Source organism: Anopheles ziemanni, chromosome 3, assembly GCF_943734765.1.
Source record: "Anopheles ziemanni chromosome 3, idAnoZiCoDA_A2_x.2, whole genome shotgun sequence".
In the NCBI taxonomy this organism is placed as follows: domain Eukaryota; kingdom Metazoa; phylum Arthropoda; class Insecta; order Diptera; family Culicidae; genus Anopheles; species Anopheles ziemanni.
This window is the reverse complement of record NC_080706.1, coordinates 50,263,870-50,291,185: the sequence shown is the minus strand read 5'-3', so window position 1 is coordinate 50,291,185 and position 27,316 is coordinate 50,263,870. Positions and strand designations below refer to the sequence as shown.

The window sequence follows — 27,316 nt, the reverse complement described above, 5'->3', positions numbered from 1 at the left end:
GTACAGTGGTATGTAAAGTGGCTTTACAAAAGAAAGAGGCACAAGTCCACAAGACTTGATCACGATCAACAGAGAGAGAGAGAGCGAGCGAGAGAAGTATGATTTTTGTTTTTATGCAGTAAAATAAAAAGAAAAAACTTCAAAAAACAAATCGAAACGCTAAACATAGTGGAATTGGCGTGTAACATGCGTTACGATAAATACCTAAGGTCGATCGATAGCTTCACAGTGTCCATTCGTTCCACTCGCGCCACCATTTTTGGACGGTCTCCCACCCACATTGTACGTAGGACGCGATAAGGATCACCTGAACTAAAGCGCAACACGCTCCTGGCCCTTGCAGCGAGGAGCGAGGCGCCGTACTGTGTTTTTTGCTACATCGGTTCGCTGAGAAGAAGAAGCACGAACAACGAGTGCGCCAAGGAAGGGGCGAACGGACTACTGAACCGAACTCTACTACCAGCCGATCGTGAGGCGAACGTATCGGAGTGCTGCTTGGGCTGACCAGAGTCGAGGGCGAGGCATGAGGCAGAGATCTGGGCGGGGCTGGGATGTTGGGGGGGGAGGTGGTTTGCTTGCTTTGGCTAAGCGGTCGGGCATGGAAGTGATGCCTAACGTTAAGACGGAAGTTGTTAGCGTGCAGTTTAGTATCCGGTAAGTTCGGCGAAGGTCGAATCCAGATCGTCGCAGATCGCCTTGTACTTCTCCTTTTCGTTCATCAGTTTGTCTGCAAGAGATTACAGAAAGGTAGTTGTTAGGATTGCGTTGATGTGTCCGCGTTGAGGGAGCGTCGCAAACGTCCGTGCGCACGTTCCGGCAGTCGCAGAGGATCCCCCGATCATGATGCGACGTTTGACGCTGATCAGGATGGGAGGGAACGGGGACGGGGGGACGGGTCTCTGACATTTGATCTCGTCTCTCCGGCGCCGTTTCGCGCGGCGGCTGTGTGACAGGCACTTGTCTCGGCTGAAATAACTCTAGGCGAGATAGGCTACGATCGTTTTGGCAAACAGCAAAAGCACCCGTACGGCTATTTACAGCTCAGTTAATTCAAGTTCAAGCATACAGCGGAGATAGAGAGAGTGTTTGGTGTGTTGGATGTTGTTCCTGTGTGTAGCGCTAACATCTACTGTTACGGTCAAGCCCTGGTTTGCAACTGGAAGGTGGAAGTGTTCGGGATCCGACTTCACAATCTTTCCACTCGATAGACGAAGTCGACCCGATCGAACGGTCACCAAGGGCCAGTAGGCCATGGTGGACCATTGCTTCGAAGTGTGATGAGAATGTGTGCAGAAAGTGTACGACGCGCCACCTGTACGGCGTACGTCAATTTTGTTGTTGAGGTGTAGTGGCCATTAGATACATTCGCGGGGCGCAATCTCACGCACGTACCTTCTAGTCTGTCGACCTCCTTCTGGAGTTTCTTGACGTTCTTCTCGGCGTTCTCGGCACGCGTTTCCGCCTCCTTCAGCTTGATCGTCAGGGTCTTCAGCTGGCGCTTGAACTCCTCCACTCTCTGGTTGGCCTTGTCTTCCGAGACTTCCAGAGACTTCAGCGAGTTACCGACGACCTACGGTGGGAAAGAGGATTTTCCTCGGGTTAGCACTCGGCGTGGCTCTGACCAGCGTTTCCGTGCTTCCGTACCTTCAATTCTTCCTCAAGCTCCATGATCTTAGCCTCTCCAGACTTGACACGATCCTCAGCGACTTCCAGCTCGTCTTCAACGAAGGCCAGCTTGCGGGACACTTCGTCGGACTTCGTGTCAGCGTCTTCAGCGAGCATACGGGCTTCCTTCAGCTGGTTGGACAGCTGATCCATACGCTCCTCATCCTGCTGGGAACGGTTCTCCAACACTTTGCACATACTGCAACGAGAGACGTCAATCGTGTCAATCGAAATGCGTCGGTCTTACACCCTCCCGCACTCTTACCGGTTGTTCTCATCAGCCGACTGGGTGGCCTCCAGCAGCTTGGACAGGGCGGCGGACGAGCGCTCCTCAGACTTTTCCAGATCCTCCTCAACCTGCTGCACCTTGCGGGTCAGCGCGGCCACGTTGGCCTCGGTGGAGGTGAGCAGCTTGTCCTTGTCCTCGCAGTCCTTGGTTGCCGTCTCGAGGGTGGTCTTGAACTTCTCGTGGTCCTGGGTGACCTGCTCCAGACGCTTGGTCAGTTCGGCGACCTCCTCCATGATCTTGTCCGCACGGAGGTTAGCCTCTTTGGCCTGGTTTTCACAGGTGTCGGCTTTGTCCTGTGCGTTATCCTTCTCGATCTTCATCGCCTGCATTTTCTTCTTGATCGCGTCCATTTTGGATGTTTGTTTTTAGCTAACCTCGGGCCACAGAGAAACAAGAAGGAGCTAACCTTAAGGTGCTGGCTGCGTTTTTTGGGAGAAGAAAATGGCATATTATTAAGACATTCAAATCGTGCTTTTGAAACGAGTAAAATGTGGGAAGAAAACATCTCCTAAAATCCTTTTTCTTGTCTCAATTAGAAAGACCCCTTTTTTGTGCCTATCTATAATCGCTCTGTGCCTATAATTTCCCTACAACATTTATTGTGCAAGATCAAAGCCAATTAGAACCTTTTCAAAATAATTGAAAGTACTCAAGCCGATCCGGAAATCCCGTCCTTGGTTTTAAACTTCAACGCAATGAGAAGTAAAAAACAAATTGTTGGAAACAAAGCTGCTTCACTTCACCCTAGCTCTAGTGCGAACAGTGTGGTGCCTAGCTATGCTGTCCTAATTATAGAAATTTACACTTTCCAGCCAAATCGCACTGAGCACATCCGCGCGTTCGGCCATGCGTGTGCGGTTCAACATTCCATCCGCAGCGCCGCAGCCGTTCCCTACGCCGTCCTCACCTACCTGTCCTTCGAAAGGCCAGGCGCACCGGCCAGGCGCTGTTTATTTCAAGACATCATCATAAAATATCCCATGTGTGGGCGCTGGCCACAATGGTGGTTCATTAGGTTAGGCAGCATGAACATTGAAGAAGCAAACGCTCCCCGCTCCTTTGCGAACTACATTCAGCCCTCGGAAGGACGGCATGGGGGTACCGAGAAGCTCGGGGCGCTGTGTGGTGCGCAGGGCGCCACGTACGCATACGCCATCATCGCCATCGGTGCGCGGGACCGCATCGCGCAGCATCGTCTAGTAAAAATAGCACCCCGGGCCACACGCTTGCGATTGCGAAGTCTCGTCCATGCCTTATAAGAGGAAATCGCCCGACTTCGAAACAGCCGGTCAGTGTGTGCAGGGAATCTGGCGGAACATGCGCAAAATGTAGTGGCCGACGGAAAACGACTCGAAGTGGACGTGTTATCTTAGGTCCACTACTAAAGCTTTTCGCTCTCGCAGGCACTGTTACGACATAAGTGGGTTTCATATCCTGCAATTGTTCACTTGCAAGAACGGAAGAAAAAAGTCATTGTTTTCTTGGCCTCCCACCCTCCCGAATTATCCGAATCGATGACCAACAAACAGGCGGTTATTCAATCCACCTCGGCTGGTGGCGGTGGGGGCGGGGTGGGTGGAGAAAGGGGCCTATTTTTAGACCCGCACCGACTCTTAGTTTTCCCACGGCTCATCCACAGTCTTCGGCACGATTGCAGAAGGATTTAGGCTACGCGGTTAATTATAAAACGTTGCGTGAAATTGGCTCGCTCCCGAAAAGAATGCTATTTTTGGACATTTTCCAACCCCGAATGACCGGGGGTCTTCCGGCGGACACCTGTACACTAGATTTTACTGTCACTGGTAACGGCCGTTCGGTTAGAATTTCCTCCAGCACAACTCTATCCCACATTCGACCGCCTAGATCGGCGGATTCTAATTCACTGTATTCCGGGGTAATTTTTAAACTGAACAATCGGTTCCGATCACTCGAAGGAAACACAACTTCCGTTCTTTTCCGAGAACCATTTTTCACTTTACAAAGATTCTCGTTTGTTTCTATTGGCTGATCATTTGCTGGTGTACTTTCCGTGAAGATTTTAAAGACAGGTTTCTTACGAACCAAATGGAACCAAAAAAAACAACAAACCAACCTGAGCGCTTTCACTCAAATCCTCGCAAGACTAAAAACACGATAGCACTGAGTAGCGCATACGAGAAAAACTCCGATTGACCCTTACAACCGACCCACACATTAACACACCCCAAAACTTACCCACACACACAGACACACACATATGCCGGGGAAAAACGGGGAAAGTCGTGCGTGAACCGTCTGCATCAGCAAGCATATGGTGACGTCACCTTCTGGTCGGTGACACACCGCTGCTAAACCGATTTTCCCCAACCAAATCCCGAAGACACCGATCGGAAGTTTTCCCCTTTTCTAAGGGGAACCCCGCTTTTCCGAGTGTTAGTATGGGTATGTATGTATCAGTATGGGTGGTCTGTGCGTGGGATTTTTCCAATTTCGTTCCCCTCCGGGCATCCGAATCGGGGGAAATTCGGCCCACGATCGTTCGGGTGCGCGGAAAAATCGCACGCGCATATGGGTTTGGATTGCACATTTTCCCGTGGGCCGAGGGTGAGTAGCAAAAAAACAAAAAATCCGAACTAGAACCACGGCGAGGAAAACCTATAACTCTCCTCAAGAAAAACAGCGAACATAGGCCGATGTTGAATTTCAGTGTTGGAGGAGCTCGTGGGATTGTTTAATATATATTTTTCAACAGCGCATCGGTTCTAATTTTGAACGCGAGTTTCTAGCACCGCTTTTTTCATCCCTCTAGTTTTCCGCTCCAATGCTGCCAACAGCCATGAGCTGCGGGCGTTGCACGACGGCAACTGCAAAAAGCGAACCCAACTCGTTCGCCTGCGCGTTAGAGCACAGTGAAGAAATATTAAATTTTCATCATCATATACGAGTTCCTTGCGAGGGTTGCCGAATCGGTGAAAATGCGACGTTGGAGGGGTAGCAAATTGACCCAAAAATTTAGATCATTCGCTTGAACGAGATTTTTAAACAGAGTTTAGAAAAATGTACGAAATATGACGAAAAATGTGGCCAACATTTTTCACCGAACTTTTCATTTTTCGACCGATCATTGTCTAGTATTTGGCAACGATTTTGCCCTCGAATCAAATAAGTCGCTCAGAACAGTCATCCTCGTGATTCGGCTAACTATAATCACCGTCACATTTAAAAAAATATCATTGTCAATATGAATTTGAAACAAGCTAGGATGACAAGGAATTATCTAGGTCACTTGGCCTTTAAAATAATGATCTACTGCTCACTAGACTGTCTGCTTAGAATCTGACTTCTCTAGGATCAACACCTCTCAGGATTCAATGGAAGTATAATGATTTTATTAGATCTCTCAAACGTGCGTTTTGTTCATCGTATTTTAGTAACTACAAAGAAAATGAACCTCTGCACGGACTTCGATCGAATTTATTCGATCAAGCTAACAAAGTTCATACATATCACGTCAAGGGAACTGAACCTTTCGCGTGGAATGTATGAAAATTGACTGTTAGATTCGATCGGATTAATTCGATCAAAGTCCGTGCTGAGGCTGATCATCTGACAAATATTCAACACTGACTAAGCATAATTTATGTAGGGTTAGTCCAAATTTTCGTAATTTATTGTATTGTACAAGCTAGTCAACAACCGTTCTATTTCCATAATTTTCTCACTACTAGTAGCCCAGGTTTCAAGCAATAATAATATTAGATCATTGGATCTCTTTCTAAATTTAAAAATGACCTACAAGTTAAATCTGTCCTTGCAATCTGTCCGTGTAATTTAATGAACACATCATACATACAAGACTTTCGTTTGAGTGCCTATGGGGTTATAAGGTAATATTCTTGTATTGGGAGAGAAAATAATTAACACAAGGAACAAGTCCATCAATCCAACAACTTTTAAAACTAGTTTGCATAAGCAGGAGAATATCGTCAAAACGTATAAACATTATAAACAAAGAAACAAACATTTTCATAATGTTTGATATTCGTTTCTCAAAATATTTACAATGATTGTATGTTTGCATGCAATGCAAGTCGAGGTACGCGTTTTATTTTTACATATTTTAGAACAAATGTTTTCTACTTTCAACTTTCAAGTAAAACGAAAAAGAGTACTCAATCGTTAGAGTGGATTTTAATTTGTTAATTGAAAAATGATAAACCCTTATTAGCTCGTTTGAAGATGAAAATGGGCCCCCCACGTTGATCATTTAGAGGCCGACTGTAAGTAAGGAACCAGCAAAACACCAGTATGGTAATATTAGTAACAGATGGGATACATTTTAATTACTTGAAATATTATGAATTGTTTTGTTTCTTAAAGTGATACTTCATAAATCTAAACCCAATGAGAAGAACACAATTAACCTTCGATGTTTTTGGGGTTCTTCTCTGACGTAACGGGTTAAGAGGGGTCTTAACTCCAACAGCTATTCTTGACTTCTGTACGTGAGTTTATTAAACATTAAAGTAACTTTTGGATGTGATTTAATACTAAACAACAATTAGCATATCATTTGGTAATTTTTGCAATTGAGCAAAATTATTTGACTACTAAAAGAGGCAATATCAGCCAATTGGGAGAATGCTTTCCTACAATAATGATGTTTTACAGACAGCTGCCCTGGAAAATAATGATTCCAAAAACCGTCATTTCAAAACCAAATACCTAGCATCCCCAATCGCATGGGGAAAGAATTATCAGCTGGAGCAACATCATTCGTTCTCCGGGCGAGCAACTTTCGGCCCTGCCATACAACTCTGACAAACTGTATCTCGCGTCGCAGCACGATCGCTCCATTTTCGTTCATGTTGACGAGATCATCATGGGGCTAAAACATCAACGGATGCCTCGCGCACTCCAACCCCTCGCACCCAGCTCCCTGACAATCCACCGCGGAAGTAACAAATCCGCGGATCAGCCGCGCTGGACAATGCGCTTTGAACACGCGCGATTCCCAAGTTCATCGGTCGTTTCGGTGGAAACGGGTTCTCACGAATACGCACACAAAGCGCGCCGTGCGACGATAAGGGCACGCGTCATATGCGATCGATCCGGCCAGCAAAGTGCTTGCAGCGACGGTCCACCAGCTCCAAAGCACTCTCACAGTCTTAGAATCTGCGCAGCCTCACGCGGTGCTGCTGCGCTGCAACAAAGACTAATCGAGTAGAACGGGTAGTGAAAGAATGCTTTGCCCGTTAGTGGCGCAAGGTGATTTAGTTGCGTGAAGTTGTTGTAAATGGTTTGCGAAAGAAGGAAGCTGCTGTGGGCAGTATTGTGCTTCACGACACTTGTAACGTCCACGTCCGGCGGTAAGTGCATCTGGTGCTACGCGATGACTCCCTCTGTTTTGGCCGGGGGAATACCCATCGTGCGTATATGTGTGGCTCTCTGATCGCGAACGTTCTCCAACAGGTTTCTCGCGGGATCGGCGAAAAGTGTGTAACTACTACGAGTGGAAGTGCAGCAGTGGCCAATGCATTGAGTCGCACCAGCAGTGCGACGGGGTCATCGACTGCAAGGATGGTTCCGATGAGACCTCCAAGAGTTGTGCCTTCATCCGCTGCCCGAGCTACGCGTTCCGCTGTCAGTACGGGGCGTGCGTCGATGGGACGGCGCTGTGCAATGGCATCCGGGAGTGTGCCGACCATTCAGATGAGCATGTCCACTGTCCCGGCAACAATGGCACCCTGATCGCTTCGCACGGAAACTGCTCGTAAGGGTAACCCACCGCAGCGACTCGAAGTCGTTCGTCGTTTCATCTTACACATTCTTTCCAGTAACACCGAGTTTTCCTGCCGCTCCGGTGTGTGCATTCCGGCCGATCAGGTTTGCGATGGGCAGGAGGACTGCCTCGATGGGTCCGACGAGACGCAACAGCTGTGCAGTCTCGTCTTTTGCCCATCGTTTTCGTTCCGCTGCAGCTACGGTGCCTGCATCGGTGGATACTCCAAGTGCGACGGCATCGTCGATTGTCGTGACGGGTCCGACGAGGACGAACTGCTCTGTGGCAAACCGTTCCCTTCGACGACACCCAAACAGATGCCCACGGCAACCTCCACGACGACCACCTCGACCACTACGGCTGCGCCTGTGGTGGTTACGGGGCCACCGGGATCCTGCCAGGTGCCAGCGACTCCAACCAACGGGCGGTTTGTGCTCGATGAAACCGCCCAAGATGTTTCGATCCTTCCCGGGGAGTTTATAGAAAACTACAACTCGGTGTTCGTCATTTGCAACGACAAGTACACTATCAAGGGGGCAGCGTCGATAGTCTGTCTCGATGGAGAATGGCTGCAACCGTTTCCGGTGTGCGAAAGTAAGTAAATATTTTGCTTACCCTTTTAACTACATAATATTTATTTATTTTCATTTTAAATTCTTATAACCAAAGTCGGCATCAGACATGATAGTGTGTTTTGCATTTCAAATATCCAAAGTTAAATATAAGTGACTTAATGTTGTTCAAAATTTTAAAAAAGTACGGTACAAAACAATATTTAGCTGCTGAATCCAATGCACATTTGAATTATAATTCGAGTTTTAGGAAAGATAGACATAATTTGAACGTTTTTTTTTATTCAACGGAGTACGTTTAACCCCCTTGAAGCAGGTTAACTATAAGTAACAGGTCTGAGGAGAAAAAATGCCAATTTAAAAAATTTCTATTGAAAGCTTTGTTTGATGTGCTGTTATATAACATATGTACCATATGGTTGATGATGGATTAGTTTGTACAATTAGTCTAGTTTTTGAATTTTGAAACCACCTATTTTAAAGAACTAGAGAAGGTATGCATAATCATACCAGTTGCGTCTGTTCGGCAGATATATTTTATTTTACACGTTCCGTACCAAGCGGAAATCGGTATAGTTTTCTTTGGGCCCAAATATCGTAAAGCGTGCCAGGCGTGACATTTTATGTATTTCATATATTTTAATTTTCAGATCGACATTTCAAATGTGTCTGTGTGTTTTAGTGTAGGATTGTTTAACAAGCTCAATTTAGTCAGGCGCAATAAGTTGACCGTACTAAGAAAAATCCAAAATCTGTTTCACCCTCCAACAGCGAACAATTCAAAGCCTTATTTCGTTATGCAATATTTGGTAATGTTACTATCTATTTCGTTCCAGAATATTGCTCCGAAATTCCCATCAACGGTATCACCATCGAGCCGTTCTGCGAGTACCAGCGCCGCCAGATAACGTGCAAGCGACCTCTGCCCCCCACGACCAAGGTGCGCATAGGCTGCCGCGTTGGGTATCAGAAACCGTCCGAGCCGGTCAACGAAACACTCACCTGCAACGACGGCTCCTGGGACAGCTCGGTGTTTCGCTGCGAACCAGTGTGCGGTACGGCGACGCCCGATGCCGAAGCGTACATCATCGGTGGCCGGAACATCTCCATCGCCGAGGTGCCCTGGCACGTGGCGATCTACAAGAACCTAAACGAAGCGTCCCTTAACGACGCGCGGTCAGCCGATTGGCAGTATGCATGCGGCGGATCCATCCTCACCGAGCGACTGATCGTTACGGCCGCCCACTGCTTCTGGGCCACGGAGGGTATCTTCGACAAGCGCTACTTCCGGATCGTCGCCGGCAAGTACCGGCGGGAGCTGAGTGCGATCGAGGCACAGCCGGTGCAGATTTTTCAAATCCACGAGATCCTCCACCAACCGCAGTACCAGGACTTCTCCGGGTACTACAATCTCGACATCGCGATCGTGGTGCTGAGCGACTTCATCTCCTTCCGGACGTACATCAGGCCGATCTGCCTCGAGCGCAACCTGCGCACGGAGAGTGAGAAGCGTATCAAACCGAACAGCTTCGGCCGGGTGGCTGGCTGGGGCTTTACGACGAACACCGGGAACCTCAGCTCCACGCTGAAGGTGATCGAGATCCCGACGGTGGACTATGTGACTTGCCGGGAGTACTCGCCCGTATCCTATCGGCCGTTTCTGACGGGCGATAAGTTCTGTGCCGGAGATCCACGTACCGGTACGGGCGTTTGTCAGGGTGACAGCGGTGGTGGGTTCGCACTGTCGAAGGAGATGGACGGGGATCTCGTCTACTATCTGTACGGCGTGGTTAGTTCGGCACCGCGTGCTTCCAACGGTGGGTGCGACAACAATAAGTACGTTGCCTTCACCGAGGTACAAAACTACATTCCTATGATACTCGACGCCGAAAGTCGATACCCGGTCATATAACGCAGAAATAAATGAAGCTCATATTCAACTGCTCATTAAACAGTTCATTTTTCTCAATCTTCCTAGCGAGGTTTCGTTGAAGGATAATTACCAACACGCAGCGATACGGTTTCGTTGGATTGTTTCTTTTATTTTCGTGCACAAATGATTCAGCACTTTTACAGTAAGGATTGTTATTCGGATGCGAGCAAAACCGTATTCTTTCCCTCGATGTGTTTTTGTTATCAACTTGTTACAAGATTAAACCACGGTGGCATCGCACATCGTTTTCTTTTCAATCTAATCGGCTGGCTCCTCTGTTCCTCATCGATTCGGCATGCGCAAATCACAAAAGCTTCACAAGATATTGGCTTTATTATAATGTCGGAATAAATGCGAAGAATCCTTTCCTCCTCAATCCTTCCACCTTACATAGCGAGTTAGAATATCAATCTGTTTCACAAAGCGGACTTCTAGAAGCATTAGATTTAAATTTCCTGGACCACGCTTGTCCCGACCGCTACCGACGGTGTATTTGCTTCTTTTCCATCACAAAAACACAAACATACTTCCTAACGTTCCGGAATTGATAGATTCGATTTGTCTTACTGACTAGCGAGAAATAATAGAACCTCTAATGCCACAGTTGAAACCAATCGGGATCGGGTGCTTCTCGGAGAACGGCCCTCCCCGTTGACAACATAAACCATCTTTTACTTCCTCCTCTAGTTTGGAAACACCTTTCTTCTTTTGTTTTGCATTAGCATCGTGAAATGCCGTTTGCTGGAATGTAGTGTTCACTACGGGCCTAAAACATCGAGTAAAGCGATATGGCATGCAAATGATCATACCGGAAAAGCGATTTTACAGATCGATACGGTGTAAAGCCAATGTGAGACATGTGTGCTGCTGCTGGTGTAGTAGTGTTCCAATTTGTAAGCAGTTTTTGTTTTAGTGGCTAACTCGGCAGTCGCGTGTCCATTAGTATCCGGAGAGGTCGGCAAATGTTAGGTCCAATTCGGCAGCAATTGCTTTGTACTTTGATTTCTCTTTGTTGAGCTCATCTGCAAACGATAGGACAAACATGAAGGTGAGTTGAAATTTTTCAATTTTGTTCACTTATAGTCAATCGAGAATCAAGTCAACCAACAAAATTCGCACGTTTATTTAATTTAAAACAAATACATGTTTGCCTATATAATACAACCATTTTTATCCATGAATTTCGTGGAAAAAGTAGAGATGGTGTAATATACAAGAATTTGTTATAGTTTTATTTTCTTTTACCAGTTTCTGTCTTTCCATTACTTCAAAACTTTAACTTTAAGTACGAAAAGATTGCAAACACATTGAAGATATGCGATAAAAATTAACAAATGCAATAGCAATCTTACAGAACCGAACAGGTAAGTCAATGCGAAATTAAATAATATACCGAATAAACTACGATCAAAATACCGATGAGTAGAAGTGTAAGGAGAGTACATCTACCAGTGCTAAAAATGTAATTAATCTTTCTATAAATCAATTTAGTTACAGTAAGTTAACTGTGTAGCGATACATTCAAAAAGAAGGATTGTTTATTTTCAACAAATAGAATCAATAATTCTGTGGTGGAGTTATACAGTTGGAGACTTTGGTGAACAACATTATCTGCTCGCATTTGTTCAGTTGGTTGATCAATATTTAAAGTGCGACATATGTAAGTAAATGCCCCAATTCGAATGTAAACTACGGAACCTCTAAGCAGGGTACTTCTACACTTAAAATAACATAAAAATATAAATAATACTTACTCAGCGTACAAAGAAAAAACAATGAAAACTAATAAAACACAACAAAAACATACAACTTTGGAACTAGTTTTTGAATAAAAATAATTTTATTTTTATTTCATAAAACGATATAAATTTTCTCAAAACTTGAAAGGCTAACACTCTTTCGAATCCGAACTTTTGCTCTAAAGAAAATCATAATTGCTACTGAAGAACATAAATGTAATAAAGATGAAAATAAAAGAGTAAATAAAAACACATTTCACTTGCTTTCTCCAATCGAGTTCAATGCTTGTGCTTGTGTCAGCTCTTTTCATATAATTTCTCTTAGCTCTTTATTGTTGGATTTCTCTCAGCGGTTTTACCTTTTAAAATAAACATATCATAATACATCGAAATTAAAGAAGATTTCTTGCGTGTGAGTGGATGTTTGGTTCATTTCTTCTTCTTTTGTTAATCAGCTTGCTCTTTGGTTCACTTTCACGCGATTAAAGCAAGTCCGTCACATTGCCTCCGTCACGTCCGGGCCCGGGCAGCAGTCGCCGCCGCCGACTTTCTTCCGGCGTGTGCTAATCGCACCTCACACTTTGTGCTCCTCGGCCGGATACGTTTAACTATCTTCTACTGGGCTATGGCCGCGGCGACGATCTCTGTCGACTTTGCGCATCGGAAACAAACGGTACACGTAACAGCAAGTGATTTTCGGCACGCGCTGCAGCGGTTATCAGCCATTTTTCCACCGGTGCCACCGACCGGTAAGGCACAATAAAAAACGAACTCTAAAAACGATACGTAGGAAAAAGGAATAGCGTGCGATCGCACAGCCAGCCGATCATCCGGCAAACGCTGCTGCTACCCATGCGGCGGACGGTGGCTTCGGCAAGGGGACGGATGCTACCACCGGGGTCGATCTTAACCCGGCGGATGATGATGTTAGTGCTGCTGACAGGGGGCTTCTCCTCGCGCGGCGTCGTCCGACCTGGCCGGGTTGGCGGTGGCAGCCGGGACGATGATGATGATGATCTTGGGAGCGCCCGCGCGAAGCCACACCCTCCTGTCGTCGTGCTCGCTGGCGACGGCTTATTCCTTGAGAATAAGCTCGACGAAGGCAGTATCGAGATCGTCTCCGATTTCCCTGTACTTCTCCTTCTCCATGACGAGTTCGTCTGCGTGGGTGGCAAGGTTGAGTATGGTTTCGAAAATGTGCGGGAGTTTGTGTAGAAAACAATAAACAACGAAACAGAAGGAAATTGATAAACTTAGTATCGTAGATCGTACGGCAACTGATAATGTAACTCATGATCATATGTCGGGCGCCGAGGATAAATGGGTGGATCGGAGAAGTATTTGCCATCAGTCGCTGCTGCGCGGTGCGGTTACCTAGTGAAGCCGTTCGGCGTTTTAGTCAGCGTACAAAATCACACACATTACGGCCGAGAGAGCTGTACGTTAAGGAAGCTTCAGGGAACGAAAACAAAAACGGAAAACAAAATACTCTACGGCAGCAAACCGCACGCTTTCCCCGTCGGTTGGACATGTTTTCGTTCATTGTTTTTTAGTACATTCGATTTATTATGCATATAAAAGTTAAATCTTTTTCGCGTTGCGAAAACAACGGAAACAGTGACGAATGGAAACAGCGCTTTGTGAAGAAGAATAAAAAAATAGCTAACGCAGAAGAAGCAAGGCTGAACGTGGCAGAAAGCTGACAGCAGCTGTTGGAAGGCAGGCATGGGGAAGGAGGATGATGTTGGGCAAGCGTAAGCAGGTCGGCGGGTTTAGGAGGCTGGCGCCTCGGATGCCGGAGCTTCCGCTGGTGGGGCATCGGCTGGGGCAGCCGCTTCCGCTGGGGCGGCTTCTGCAGGGGCAGCTTCCGGTGCGGGTGCTGCCGCTTCCGCCGGGGCGGCAGCGGCCTCAGCTGCCGGAGCCTCGGCAGGGGCTGCTTCCGGTGCTGGAGCGTCAGCTGGTGCCGCTTCACCTCCCTCCGCTGGAGGAGCAGGCGCTGGTGCGGCCTCGGCAGGGGCCGGCGCCGGAGCCGTCTCCTTGGCCGGGGACGTTTTCGGGGTTGTGCCTGTGTGCGAGCGCACGTACGGCACTTCAGCTGCCTCTGGCGGGAAGTGCTTGCGCAGCTCGAACGGACTCGGCGTGCGGGCCTTCGTTGGGCCGGCGACAGCGGCGGCGCCATCGGCTGCCGGAGCCGCTTCACCCTCGGCCGCGGGAGCTTCTTCCACCTTTGGTGCCGGTGGTGGTGTGGGGAGCTTCGGTGGGGGCGGTGGCGTCTTCGGTTTCGGTCGGCGTTCCGTCCAGATCGGGTTGATACCAGGTATCAGGTCGACGAAGGCAAAGTCCAGATCGTCGCCAATCTCGGCATACCGTAGCTTCTCGACGATCAACTCGTCTGTTGTTGTTGTAACACAGCGGGTTTATGTTTTGGGTTTTTATTCCGTGCGCGTAAAAAGCAACCCGGTTACCATGGTTTCGGGTCAAGCAAATAAAAAAGTATAAAAGCAGAACAACGTAAGCATAAAAGCAAACTACAGAACAACAGCACAGAAAACACTCGGAGAGGGGCTGAAAGCAACAACAAACATACGGCAAGAAATAAAAACACAACACAACATAATGGAGATAATAAAAAAAGTAATAGAACACTCTAACAATTCTCGATTTACGATAAAATAATATATTATAAACACTCAAATACAATAAAGGGGTCTTTTTTCGCATTATTCTGCATTCCACGTGTGCGTGGTGTGTTCGCATGTGTGTTCGTGTATCATTCGTGTGAAGGTGTGTTTAATGTTTTGGGGGCTCCAGCTAGCAGCTTTACGCTTTACTTTACCTAAACAAAATGATCGGCTCTAGAATTATCTCCATTTTTTTCTGTGTTGTCCCCCGTGAGCTTACATCGACTAAACTAGCAAAAAGAATGTGTAAGAAATTGACACTCCTAAAGGCACGTCGTTTTGCAAGGGTGGCGCTATGAACGGGGTTGTCAACGATTTATTTATTAATCGCCACTTCTTTCTCTCAACAGCATGTCACGATGCTGATGCTCTCACTAAACGAAACGAATTTGATCTGTGATCTTTCAGCGATTGCAGCCGGAGGAAGGGCACTTTCATGCTGCCATCATCTTTTACCAGTAAGCTTTTCTACTTTCCACAACGTCGAACTTTGCTATATTTTGCGTTGATATTTTACTAATTTTAACTTTTATTGCTGTACGCGAACTCCACCGAGCGCTTGTGTTTTCTTTTGTATGATTTTCCTTCCTACTCATTCTAATTGAAAACTATTGACATCAGCACACTCCTATGTGCGACGGGAGCGGCGACAAAGGGCACAAAAGTTAAGGAAAAACCTCTGGCTACCACCGGATGGAGGTCTACTAGCGGTCTCGACTCGGCGACGTTCCGCCGTCGGAACGCCGGAACGTGCCTCTATCGCTGACGATCGCCAGTGAGAAGTTTCGAACGCTCGAATTAAATCTAAACAAAGCGAAAAGATTTGGAGTGGAAAGAAGGAAAGCTTGAAGAACGTTGTCGCTGACCACTTCAAATGCTACATATACATATTACTATTCCACAACTTTCACGTTGAAGGAAGAAAATGGGTGGTAAATACAATACCGTTTGAAAAAATCGAGCGACAGTCACAGATGAATTGGAATTTATTTAAGTGATGGGAAACAGACGCTCACCAGAATGGCAATGTTAGGTCGGCGTTTCACAAAACATCAAACCTTTTTTTTCGGTCGCTGAACCTTGTCTTTTTAGCAAATGCATGAACATATTACTCTACTTTACTACGCGCCTTGTGTAAATGCATGGATCATGTTGGGGTTTTTTTTTTTTGTTCATAAAGAGCAAAGTTGTTATTTCAAAATGTTTTTTAACACCGCTTGGAATGGCAATGGAATGTGCGGATGGACTAAAACGCAACACAAACATATAAAATTATACTTCATAACCTCAGATTGAACCGAGAAAAGAGTAACAGAACAGTAAAGGGATGGAATGCAAGTCGATGGGCTCATGAACAAACTACTTAACAATATTGTCTTCACCTTCGCTCGGGTACAAAATGCGGTATTACCCAGTTCATTTATAAATACACAAAGATATCTTCATTGGAAAACTGACGCTCGCAGGAAAAACGGAAGGCGATCGTGATAGTAAAAGTTCAATGTAAGTTTTAAAATGACTTCTTCTCGGACAATTAGATTTGGATTGTGTTCGAGCAATACAAACCGATTACTAAAGTTGCGATACTATCCCTTGCGGGAATACAGATAAAAGGGGTGCTGCTTTTGACAAAGCATTCTTTTTTATCTAGAAATTCCTCTCAACAAAAAATTGTGCGTACGAATGCTAGCTCGTTTCCTTAAAAACAAAGATCTTACAAGTCGCGTTCAAAAACACTCACTTCAAAGAAGAAGCTTTTAAAATTTGCAAATTGTTTGCATTATAAAGGCCAAAATATTCTAGTATTAACTGCACTGCTCCCACTAACTCTAAGGTCTGGTTTTCCAATTTTCTGTTTCTTCGGCGTGCATGCGATTTATGGAATTCTGCTCTTCAGGATCGTCAGAGTTGTGTTCAAATGTGTGGCGTTTGAGATGGTGTAGTTTTTTTTTTGTTTTCGTGAAACGTTTCGGTGCGGGTGTTTCTGTGATGGATGTTGGCATTCGGTATCGCGATCGTTTGCCAATTACATTAAGCGTGTGTTGATCTCTTCGTCTCGCTCCGCTCTACTACGTCTTCACATGTGCTTCCTCCCTTGCGGTTGCTTTTGCTACTGGTGCCCTGCTCTAGCTACACCCCAAGAGTACAGAGGCACAATCATTCTCGCAGAGCATTCGATCGTGCCGACATTCCTCCAGCCGCCTGCCTTTACTGCTGCGCCGCTGCTGCTACTTACTACGCGAAATTTTGTAATGGTGTTCGCACCGGCCTTACATGTTCTGGATATCGTGCAGGGTGGCTTCCATTTCTTCCTGGAGCATTTTGTTCTTGGCACGTTCGACAGTCAACTCATCTACACACACGGGCGGGCGAGTTGGGTTTGGTTGTTGGTTTCATGTTTCACAAGTCGGCGGTTTTGTGTGACGTGTTCGAGAGTGAGTTCCGTTTGATGAGCAGGTAGGTAGGTTGGTGGTTTATGTTTGGGAGTACCCGAAGTACGAACGCCACACACAAACGCAAACCGAAGGTATCGTGATTCCGACGATTGATCAGTTTTCGAGCGATGGCACACAACAGGCAGCAGTTATAACAACATTTGGCATTATCGATTAGCAGAGCGTAGGCACACACATCGCAATCAAACAGTTAATAAAAATAAAAGAAAAGAAAAGGAATAATAAAAATCATAAAATATTAGAACAAAAAAATTTAAACTAATTGATTAAATAAACGAAAAACCTTCAGTTTTCTTAATTTCGTTGAATATTTTTTACATTATCATAAGTGATTATATTGGAAAGTAAAAGTCAGGGGATCTAATTTTTAAATTTAAAAAATTACGAAAGAAAATTTGCAAAATCGTTCATTACACATCCAACGACATTTAATCTAAAATCTAACAAAACGAAATTAAAAAATCAACAATAATTCACTCCACATCATGTACCGTTAGTTATTGGCTGATCGTTACCATCACTGTCTAGGATTTTGTGTTGTAATAGATCAGCAACTAGTCGATCACACATTGCACTTCTTGTTAGCGAATCGGTAAAGAAAACAACCTTTAATACGCTTAAAGTATTTGTTTGGGTTGAAACATTTAGCGATAAAAACTGCGAACGTTATTAGACGACTTTAGACGTTGGTTGAAATGGAATGGATGAAATTCGAATGGTTGAATGGAGGAAAAACGTAACCATTATGCGGTGGAAACAGGACACACTTACCTTCGAGTCTGTCGACTTCCTTCTGCAACTTCTGAACGGAACGTTCAGCGAATTCAGCGCGAGCTTCAGCCTATGTATTCGTCGTAGCATCAATAAGTGTCGTTTGAAGATGACATTCCAACCAAGGGCAGCAAATATCCGAGACAGGCAGGTAGTAGAGTTTGGTAGAATTAGATGAAAAATATATTAATATCATATCGACACAAAAATTTGCACAACATTATCATTTAAGTTGAATGTGATACATTTTAAACTGGTCAATCTTCTTCCAAAGTGGCACAGATTTTAATCTCCGTTTTTTCGCCATTGTACCACATTCAACTTTTCTTAAAGCCAAAAATTCTACTCTGCTGGCATGCATTAATCTACTTTGTTTCCTTTTCTCTACTCGTAGTTATCTGAATTAGTGCTTAGTTTACTTGAGCGCAAGAAAAAGCGTTGGTTATTCGTAGTAGTAGTAGTACACTGAGCCGTAGCGGGCATAACAAAACAAAACACAAGAATCACAAGTGGATTAATCAACATCGAAAAACCACCCCCTTACCTCACCGGTGCGCGCATTTTTTATTTTTAATGTTGTTTCGACGATAGAAAAGTAAGAAGTTGAACGGGAAGTTGGCACCTAGTTGTAGCATTCCTACTTCAATTTTCCTAACTACTACAACAACTATACAGTTTCTTTCTCTAATCGGACCGGAAGGGAGGATACCACCAGCTACCTAGAGGACGTGTTATTTTAATGTTGGGTAAGGATTGAAACTATGATACATGTAAGGATTAGAGGGTGCCCATGTGATAACAAACTAGTATCCTAATATGCGGGAGTTTAGGGGGTTCTGGAACTCTCATGAGTGATCATTAGACCACTAGCAAAGGTTATACCATGTCCATCATCTACACCTAAACGATCAGTAAAGGCTCAGTTTGCTTGATGAAACTTGAGCCTGTCTGTACGCCGTTCGCCAAGTCTGGGAATGCTTGGCGCGCACGCACTATATTGATGACCCAATGGGGAAAAAAAGGAAGCAAGGATGGTGAAAGCAACCGTCGGTAGATGGCCAGTAAGAAACGTAAACTTACGTTGGTCAGCTTATCATTGAGCTGATGGATCTTGTCTTCGACTGAATCGCGAGATGCCATAGCCTTCGTTGGTACAATACGAGCAAGGGGGAACAAGGGTACATACAACAAGACAAAAGATAGATTTAGTTGAACAACGGGTTTCCGGAGACGGAAGTGTGCGCACGAGGGCGCCCAGTCTCACATCACGGTCGGTCACATTTTGTTTACGCATTCGCAGCGGTCAGTTTCGTCACAATCGGAAGCCGGTCAAAGAAGCATAATGATTTTGTACTCTTTTTTAGTCACAAATGAGCATTTTGATAACACTACCATACTTCCCCCGGAAGAGGGTCGACATCATTAACGCCATTTAGAGTAAACACAGGTTTCTTTTACGCATCCAACAAATCTGCCTTTGTATGAGGTAAAAAGGACTGGTGGTCTTCTTGGTGGGAAGTGGGGGGTTTCAGGAGGAAACGAGACAACGGACACGGACACACATGGTTCACAGCCCAAGCAGCGCTAACAGCATGAGTGTTTGTTGTTGCTGGAGTTAGCATCTAGTACCCTCAGAGTAACTATTCACAAAAAGATAACCTCAAAATGTGTTATAAATGTTTGGCTGGTTGCAGCGGATTGGAAACAAGTAAAAATAATACCCACACACTCTTTGGCGCCAGGTTGTGGAAGCTTCATTACGGTTTTTTTTTGGGGCTGATGCGCACGACATACGATTCCAAACGGGACAGAGGGAGGCACACATCATGACACATTCGATAGTGAGATAAACGAAGGCGTTTGTGGTTGTGCGACAATTACACAAACAAAACAGAATGCGTCCCACCACAGTCTTTCGGGTAGAGTCCCAATCAAACCAATCAGCCAACCATTAGATCCTTGTAAAGGGGGGAGCACACTACAGTAGACTAATAGCAGTAACGTTTACTCTCCATCCTAACAACGACCTAACGTCGATCGTTGCCATCCCAACGTGGTTGCGTCCAATCGAATGCATCGAACCGATTGCATACCGCTAGGCGCTGCCACGGGGATATTTTGATGATCGCGAAAGCAAAAACCGGCACACTTGGATGACAAAAATTACTCTAATTCTATCTACAACTGGTCGGGCTGTGCATGTGTGTACGTTTGTGTCGGTGCTCCTTCCAATTTCGCCACGAAAATTCTCCTATTTGTTCGATTGAAACTCTAGCAGAAAGACTCCGACAGAAGAAGCCTTTCGATTGACAGAAATGAAGCAATAAGACGACGCACGTGGACAGGACAGAACAGGAGTTATGGAACCACTGACAAGGACGAATGAGGAACGAAGATAAGAGATTACATTAGACAGCTGGTGTTGCAGAACACGGTTGGAAGGCGCGGGCATACATACAAAGTGAGGAACAAAAAACACAAAGGAAGATTGGATATGGGTATTAAATCTTCACCAAACTACAATCAACAAATGGAGCCCGCGATAGACACGCACGCTCGTATGTTATTAACTGATGGGACACCACTAGTTGGTGGAGAGGGAAAAGAAATAGCTTGCGGTGTTTGTGTATTATCCTGCCCTAATTACCCCCGAGATTTACGTGTATAATATGCTTATGCGCCTATGCGCCTACGCTAAGTGCTAGCCAACAACAGTATACTATCGCAGATACACGCGGTGGCAACATCGGTGTATCCGTAATAAACTCCCCCGATTCTTCTACAGTTTCGTATACCTCCTTGAGACGCTGATCCAACACTCTCACTTGACCACCGTACGATTCCTCCCGTTGCGTTGCCTGGCGGTGTACGATCATCGACGGGATTGATTTTTTTTTCGAACCAGGATCATCCAGATGTCCGTTGCAGGAAGGCGCGACGACCGATCGATGTAGTGGTAGTAGTAGTAATAGTAGTAGCACGGATAGTCACACCAGCCCCGCCGTTTACCCCCCGCAGGCGCACGCATTGCGGGTGGTCGGACCAGGTGGACGCGGGTAAGTACGTCAAACAAACACGGCAACACACCGAAACACGGCACGACATCCAGAAGGAAGGTTGGTTTTGTTTCCATCCGGTCGTGCGGAGTGTGTGTGTGTGTATATCGATTTTGTTCGATTTTTGTACAAAAACAGCCGGTTTCGGTACAACAGGTTTTAGTCAATCGAGCGGCGAGTTGGATGTGGGTTAGTTGTTGTAGAAGGTAAATAATGCCGTCGTTTGGCCAAGGATGGAGTTGTTGGCAATGTTTAGAGGGTCATTCGTTCAGTGCGACATCAATGCACAGTTTACATCAGCCGGAGAGACAGAGCGAATGTGTGTATGGAATAAATATGAGAAAGTAATGAAATTTGTTTGATTAATAAAGGACATATTGAAAAAATATAAACGACTAATCAACTGAAAGATAAAATCTAACAATCAATGGGACGATCAAACTGTACCTTCAGTATCAACAAAAAATGCAGGAAATAAAACAGAAAAAAACAAAAACGAAAGCGAAAAGAAAAACACAACGAAACAACCACACGGAACGCGGGTCAGCTGGACACAACAACAAAACAACAACAGCTGACCAACTCTTATTGGCTCTGCTATATCACTAGCATAAGGAAAACGATGCTGTACCTCCTTTAGACGGGTGGTGAGAGTCTTGATCTGGTTCTTGTACTCTTCCTCGCGTTGGTTAGCCTACGCTCGGGGTTTGTTTTTTTTTATCAATTTTGAACGATTACAATTTTGAGTATTCAAAACCGATCGGGAGGTATTAGAAAGATACACATTGCGGACGTTCGCAAGAAAAAGAGATCGAGTGGTTCGATTTGGGTTTGGAACGAAATAAAAAGTAAAAACCTATTTAGTCAAATAAACCACACACGCACAGTGTGAATTCTGTCTGTACATTTAAGTCGGACTTCGTCATTGTGTGGCGTCGTGTTGGGCGAATGGGTAAACTAAATTGAAGTCTTAGTGTGGGTTCGCGGCGTTGGCGTTTGACGGTAATAGAAAGGACATCCTTTACAGCGGAGACTGAGCTGAGCAAACAGTTCCTTTTCATTCGGTTCTTTCTAAACTCTTATCATCAAACACCAACTATGCTGCCGAGAGTTTCACACCGTCTGTGGACGGTATGAACTCTGTGTGTACTATTCGTCTTGGGTTTTTTGTGAGGTTACCACCGGTAACTATCGGCAGTGAACGTTAGGGAGAGAGCACTCGCTGCCCTGTTTGGAGTATTCATACCTTTTCTTCCGAGACTTCCAGCGACTTCAGGTTGTTACCGACAACGCGGAGTTCCTCCTCAAGCTCGACGATCTTGCTGTTGTTTCAAAGTTGGCGTAAGAAGTCAAAGTGTGAAATAAGGAAGAGAGCAGAAAACAACAATTAGTATCATCATCATATCAAAGGTTCTCCGAAACGGAACGAAAGTTTGGGAAAAATCCATGCAAAAACATTTAACGACAAAAACCAGTAACAAAGCATGGGGGATTAGTGTGCTGGTGGCCGGGAAGGTATGCTTCCTTTTACCCCCATCTCTTGCCGCTACAAACCTTTCGTTCATCTCGACCTTCTCCTCCGAGCGCTCGAGGTCCTGTTCCATGAGCACCAGTTTTCTGGCCACCTGCTCGAGTTCGGCCGCCAGGTTATCCGGGTTCGGTGGCGTGGCGCGCGGCGTGGCACCACCAGCGTCAAGCGTTATCGAGGGCATGGTTACACAGGCAAGCAAACAAAACACGCAACGGAAATGCAACCAGTGCGGGTTGTTGTTGGTCGGTCAGCAACCGTCGACCGATCGGACGGGATTATTTTGAGATCGGCGATCGTGCAGAAGAACCACACACCATCAGCATCCGCCAGTTGTTTCATCGTTCGGCATGGTTCGTCGTCATCGTAATGGGCAATTCGATTATGTTCGATGGCAGTGGCAGATTTCGCATTTCGTGCGATGCGTTGTGTGTGTGTTCGGTAGACGGTTGGTACGGTTTTTCGTTGCCACATTTGGGGTTAGAGGTTAATCGCACACGACATCCGAGGGCGATCGGTTTTGTCCGCCGAAGACCGATACGCACGCCAATGCACACATACACACAAAAACACAGAAAAAAACAGCGAGCATTCCGCAGCGGGTAAAAGAGTAAAGTAAGAAAACAAAACGGGTTAAGGTTAGTTTACGATCACTCAAGTTAAGTCATCGCCACACAAACGGTCGCCGATCGCAAAAGACAACACACCGCCGATGAAATACGATTTGGGTTTTTAAGTGGGGTTGAAACGTGCAAACAATTCGAGGACATACTCCGGGGTTTTTTCTTTATTTTAATCCACTTTAGATGACTTTCTTGCATGCTTCATCCAATAAAAACTGAAAGCGTGACCGGTGGATTCAATTTGCGATCGTACGACTCGATGTTTTCGATGATGGATTCTCTTCAGGAGAGGAAATTTACCTCCTGGTGTTTCGAGGGGGACGTAAGGTTTGGAGTTTGGGGGAGAGGATGAGGGATACTTTGTCGGAACGAACGGGGGAAAATCGTTCGACTAGCATAAGGCTTGATAGTTCGACGCCTCGAACCATCTGGTGGCGTTGCTTTGGTTCGTTCATTGGATTAGATTAGATTAAAACGCATCTTTGTTGATTCACAGGTTGTCGCAAATGACTTGTCAGCGGTCAGTTTTTTTTTTCTTTTGCACAACCTGCAGCAACAGCAGCAACAATGTGTTAGCGAAAACAACAATAACACGATTTTATGGCAGAAAAAGGGCACACACATACGCAGCGGAAAACGTGGTTAAACAGAAGAGGGTGGGCTTTGGAACGCTTCAGGAATTGATTTCACCTTCGATGGAAAGTTTTTTTCAACAAAGTTTTGATTTTTCTCGAGCATTTAAGCACGAAAAGAAGAGCCCTTTCGACGGTGAAAATTGGTAGCTATTTGCATTTTCCCGTTTCGTTACCCCTTTACGGTGGGGTTTGGGGGTTACACTAAAACACTAAACGATGGTCCACTTTTCCTTCCAAACGCCGACACAGTGGCAAGAAGTGGAAAGAAAAGATGAAGACGAGCAGGGCGCGGTTAAAAAGGTCGTTGAGTTTTGGGTGCTCAAAATTGCCCAATTAACAGCCTCCCACCTTTCGCTCGAAAAGGCCGGCGTGATTTATCCACCACCACCCTCACCCAAAGTTGCCATCGTTGTCATGATGGCTTTATTGGGAGTGATGGCGAGGAAAGCCGGCTGTAATAAAACGTGGGACGATGCCGTTCTTCTGTCCGAGACTTTCACTCGCACGTCCGGTACCAGCATCCGATCGTTACTTGAATTAAACTAGATCCATCTAAAACACACTTAACCAAACGACCCCAACAACCAAGGGGTCGCAGGAGTGGAGAAAAAGTTTAAAAAAGATGTTCAACTGGTTGATGTTCGATCCAAAGCATTACCCAATCTAGTACACCGTTTAGCAACGTGGGAGCAGCAGTTGGTTCCCTCAAAAGCAGCAGAATATCAAGTTTTTTTAGCATCACACAATATGTTATTTGAACTTCACACAAATCCGAGAAATTCGACAGCACACACACACGCAGGTAAGTTGGGAAAAACGGAGAGAAAAACCACTCGACATTTAGGGCAACAAACAGAGGGGGGAGCATCATCAAGGTACGTACGCTTCACCGGCCTCGGCGCGCTCCTCAGCACGCTCAAGATCAGCTTCTACCATGGCCAATTTACGGGCGACCTATACCAGGGTAAGGCGTCATCGTCGTCGGTGTGATGGGGGTGGTGTAAAGGGGGCGAAGAAGGGGACAAAAATTCTAATCTTAGTATCGACCCCGTTCGTGGTGCTCGCTTTGCAATTCATCGCGGCAAAAGGCGCACACGTCAAAACCACACGCGGAATATCTATTGCAAGCGCAAACAAACACACAAACTTTGCAGACCAATCCACTTCCTCCGGAAGGAAGAAGTGGCACAAATTTGGTTTATCGTTAGTGCCTAGAAAACGAACGCATGGCTTGTTAAGAACGGTCTAGGGTAGGGGTTCACAACCCTGCCCGGCGAAGGGATAATATGTTACATGCAACGTGAGAAAAGCAAATGGATTTACTTCCAATGAAGCATAATACGTTTTGGGCGGATGATTGTGAGCTCTTATTTAGTAAATAATGAACGAAATACTAGAAATGTTTTTGATGTCCTCTACTCTGAAGTCTATTATCACCCCGCTACAAATTGCACAATGTTTCAAACAATCTTGTCATTTTAAACCATCTTGTTTTGTTTTACTCAGTACGCTATGTTGTCATAAACTTCTTTTAATGGCTACGTCAAATAAACAAAAATTACGATCCGCTGTTGACATTTGTTGCCATGAGCAAATTGGTTGGTACCAAAGGTGATTATCGTTACGAAATGCTTTATTGACATTCCGCACAACATTATTCAATTCAATCAATTTAAATCAGTTTTGTTAATTTTCATTCTTTTCCGAAGAGGCAGTTAATTAAGTACAATATTCTATTTGAAATAACATTAATCCTGTATCGTTTTGAAATTTTACTTTTGATTTTGGTGAATCAATATTATGATTTTTAACCAACCGATCAATTTTTGTATGGCAAAACAAGTAACAATATTTAAGTAGAGAAAAGTTTGCATTCATTGAATTAAAAAATAAGAGAGCAAATACATAATTTGTTTTAAGTTTGCGTAAAAAGTATGTTACGCATAAAGTTATTGAACGTTTCAACTTTTGGTCAATATGTTCGATGATCCTTTAAAGAAGATGGAACACACAAGGACCCCAACTGGGACGAATTTCGGATAGGAAATTTAGTAATCTATGGTTTGAAATACAGAAAAAAACGTTCAAATCACATGTTGGATAATAATATATTTATAAAACAAGTTATATTTTAGCAACATGGAACTGGAAGTAAGTTGACCAAATTTGCTTTCATAACGGTATTTTGCGGTCGAAACCGCACATCACGACTAACGCCACAATTGACCAACAGAAGAGTTTCACAGAACTCCTGATCCAAACTAAAAAATTTTCTTATTTGTTTCATAACCATTTTTTTTTTCTTTTTAGGAACAACTTGAGAAGGGAATTTATATTTATTTTCCAAACCATAGTTACAAAACAACTTTTTAGACTTCTAGAAGACTATAAAAGTTGCCGACAAAAGTTGAAAGGAAAGAAGGTCGTCTGTAGATTCAATCAGATTGGAATGTATTCCAACTCAAAACAAACAAACTGTTAATGGAAATCTATTGATAGTTTAATTGAGCTGTAAGACCACTAACAACTGCGTTAAAAATCATACAATATCCAATAGACCAGCATCAAGACACCAATTTTTCCCAAGATTTTGTTTATTTCGGACAACAGAGCCACTGAGTAAAATGCAATAAGAACTTGGTTGTAAATTTTTAACAGAATTTTCGTTTTTGAAATAAATACCAGAGAACGATCTCAGCATTCATCTCATTATTCCCTTCACGGACTATCTTATATAATTATTATGGAAAATGGTTTCTTCATAAAACATGAACAATATTTGCTAAAACCGATATTTATTGTCAATAAATAAACTAGGAATAGTTGCTGATTTTTTCAATATTATATATTTCTTGTATGTATATATATATTTATATAGCGCAATCTCATTATATTAATAGTTTATTTTCCTTATTAAGCAGCACTTTGACTTTCATTTTTCCTCGGTTATCTACCACAAGCATACGCATTTTTCCAATCTCCCTGCAGTTGGTAAGTTTGCTCATCCAGTACAAGACCATCTACTGCGGTAGGAGGGCCTGTCAATCTTTGTAAAGGTCATCATTTTCGTACTCATGTTTTTAGTATAATTGTTTTTAATGAAAGACCCTAGAACTTTAACTAATCTTCAACTTTTCCTTTTCATACCTTGGTTAAACATTCACGATTTTAAATTACCTTGCACGAACACTCTCGTTGATGTATTTTTTTGTCAATCATCTGTATTGCTTCGCATTTTATTGAGTTAAGGTTTGATGAGCAACGTGGACGGAAGTATTTTGCAAGGACAAAACGTTAATCCCAATTTTGTGTATTCGAATAAGTGATGCCTAGAGTCTTACGAAAAGAACTAATATAACACGCAGCTTGATATTGTGGTAGACGGCCATTCCTATACGGCTCATCAACAAAAAGAAAACATCTCACAAAGCATTTTGTATGTCGTTAGGTTGGGTACATTGTTAAAATAAGATATGTCCTCCTCAAAGCACCGATATATTTACTTGGTTACACAGCAAGGCACATCTCTCATCGCTACCAGTTCTTCTTAAGGCGTCAATTAGGTGTGTCATCTCTTAACCGATTGCAGCACATCACCCTACCAACA

The 27,316-nt window shown here is 44.6% G+C and overlaps 3 protein-coding genes across 19 annotated transcripts in view; 1 reads left to right on the top strand and 2 right to left on the bottom strand.

The window, feature by feature from the left end:
* Positions 1–644: 644 nt before the first annotated feature.
* Positions 645–4,066, bottom strand: LOC131286020 (tropomyosin-2). The gene is made up of 5 exons (XM_058314878.1): positions 4,047–4,066; positions 1,931–2,373; positions 1,645–1,864; positions 1,393–1,570; positions 645–727 (listed from the first exon to the last, which is right to left on the bottom strand). Exons 2-5 carry the CDS (start codon positions 2,302–2,304, stop codon positions 645–647), a joined length of 855 nt encoding a protein of 284 aa, XP_058170861.1. The 5' UTR covers positions 2,305–2,373; positions 4,047–4,066.
* Positions 4,067–7,229: 3,163 nt separating this feature from the next.
* Positions 7,230–10,199, top strand: LOC131284941 (modular serine protease-like). The gene is made up of 4 exons (XM_058313800.1): positions 7,230–7,302; positions 7,406–7,706; positions 7,771–8,309; positions 9,124–10,199. Exons 1-4 carry the CDS (start codon positions 7,230–7,232, stop codon positions 10,197–10,199), a joined length of 1,989 nt encoding a protein of 662 aa, XP_058169783.1.
* Positions 10,200–11,078: 879 nt separating this feature from the next.
* Positions 11,079–27,316, bottom strand: part of LOC131286172 (tropomyosin-2) — a 36,695-nt gene continuing 20,457 nt past the window's right edge. For 3 of the 17 annotated variants that reach the window (XM_058315078.1, XM_058315074.1, XM_058315087.1), the window contains exons 4-8: positions 22,478–22,548; positions 22,170–22,245; positions 20,663–20,725; positions 17,868–17,937; positions 15,767–16,993 (exon numbers count right to left, since the gene is read on the bottom strand). In XM_058315078.1, the coding sequence (XP_058171061.1) occupies positions 16,911–16,993; positions 17,868–17,937; positions 20,663–20,725; positions 22,170–22,245; positions 22,478–22,548 (363 nt within the window). In that variant the 3' untranslated portion in view covers positions 15,767–16,910. Of the gene's footprint in view, positions 11,243–12,895; positions 13,120–15,766; positions 16,994–17,867; positions 17,938–18,947; positions 19,011–20,662; positions 20,726–21,554; positions 21,618–22,169; positions 22,246–22,477; positions 22,549–24,592; positions 24,664–27,316 lie in introns of those variants that run through there. The other 14 variants (XM_058315080.1, XM_058315075.1, XM_058315088.1 and 11 more) reach the window with 10 other exon arrangements.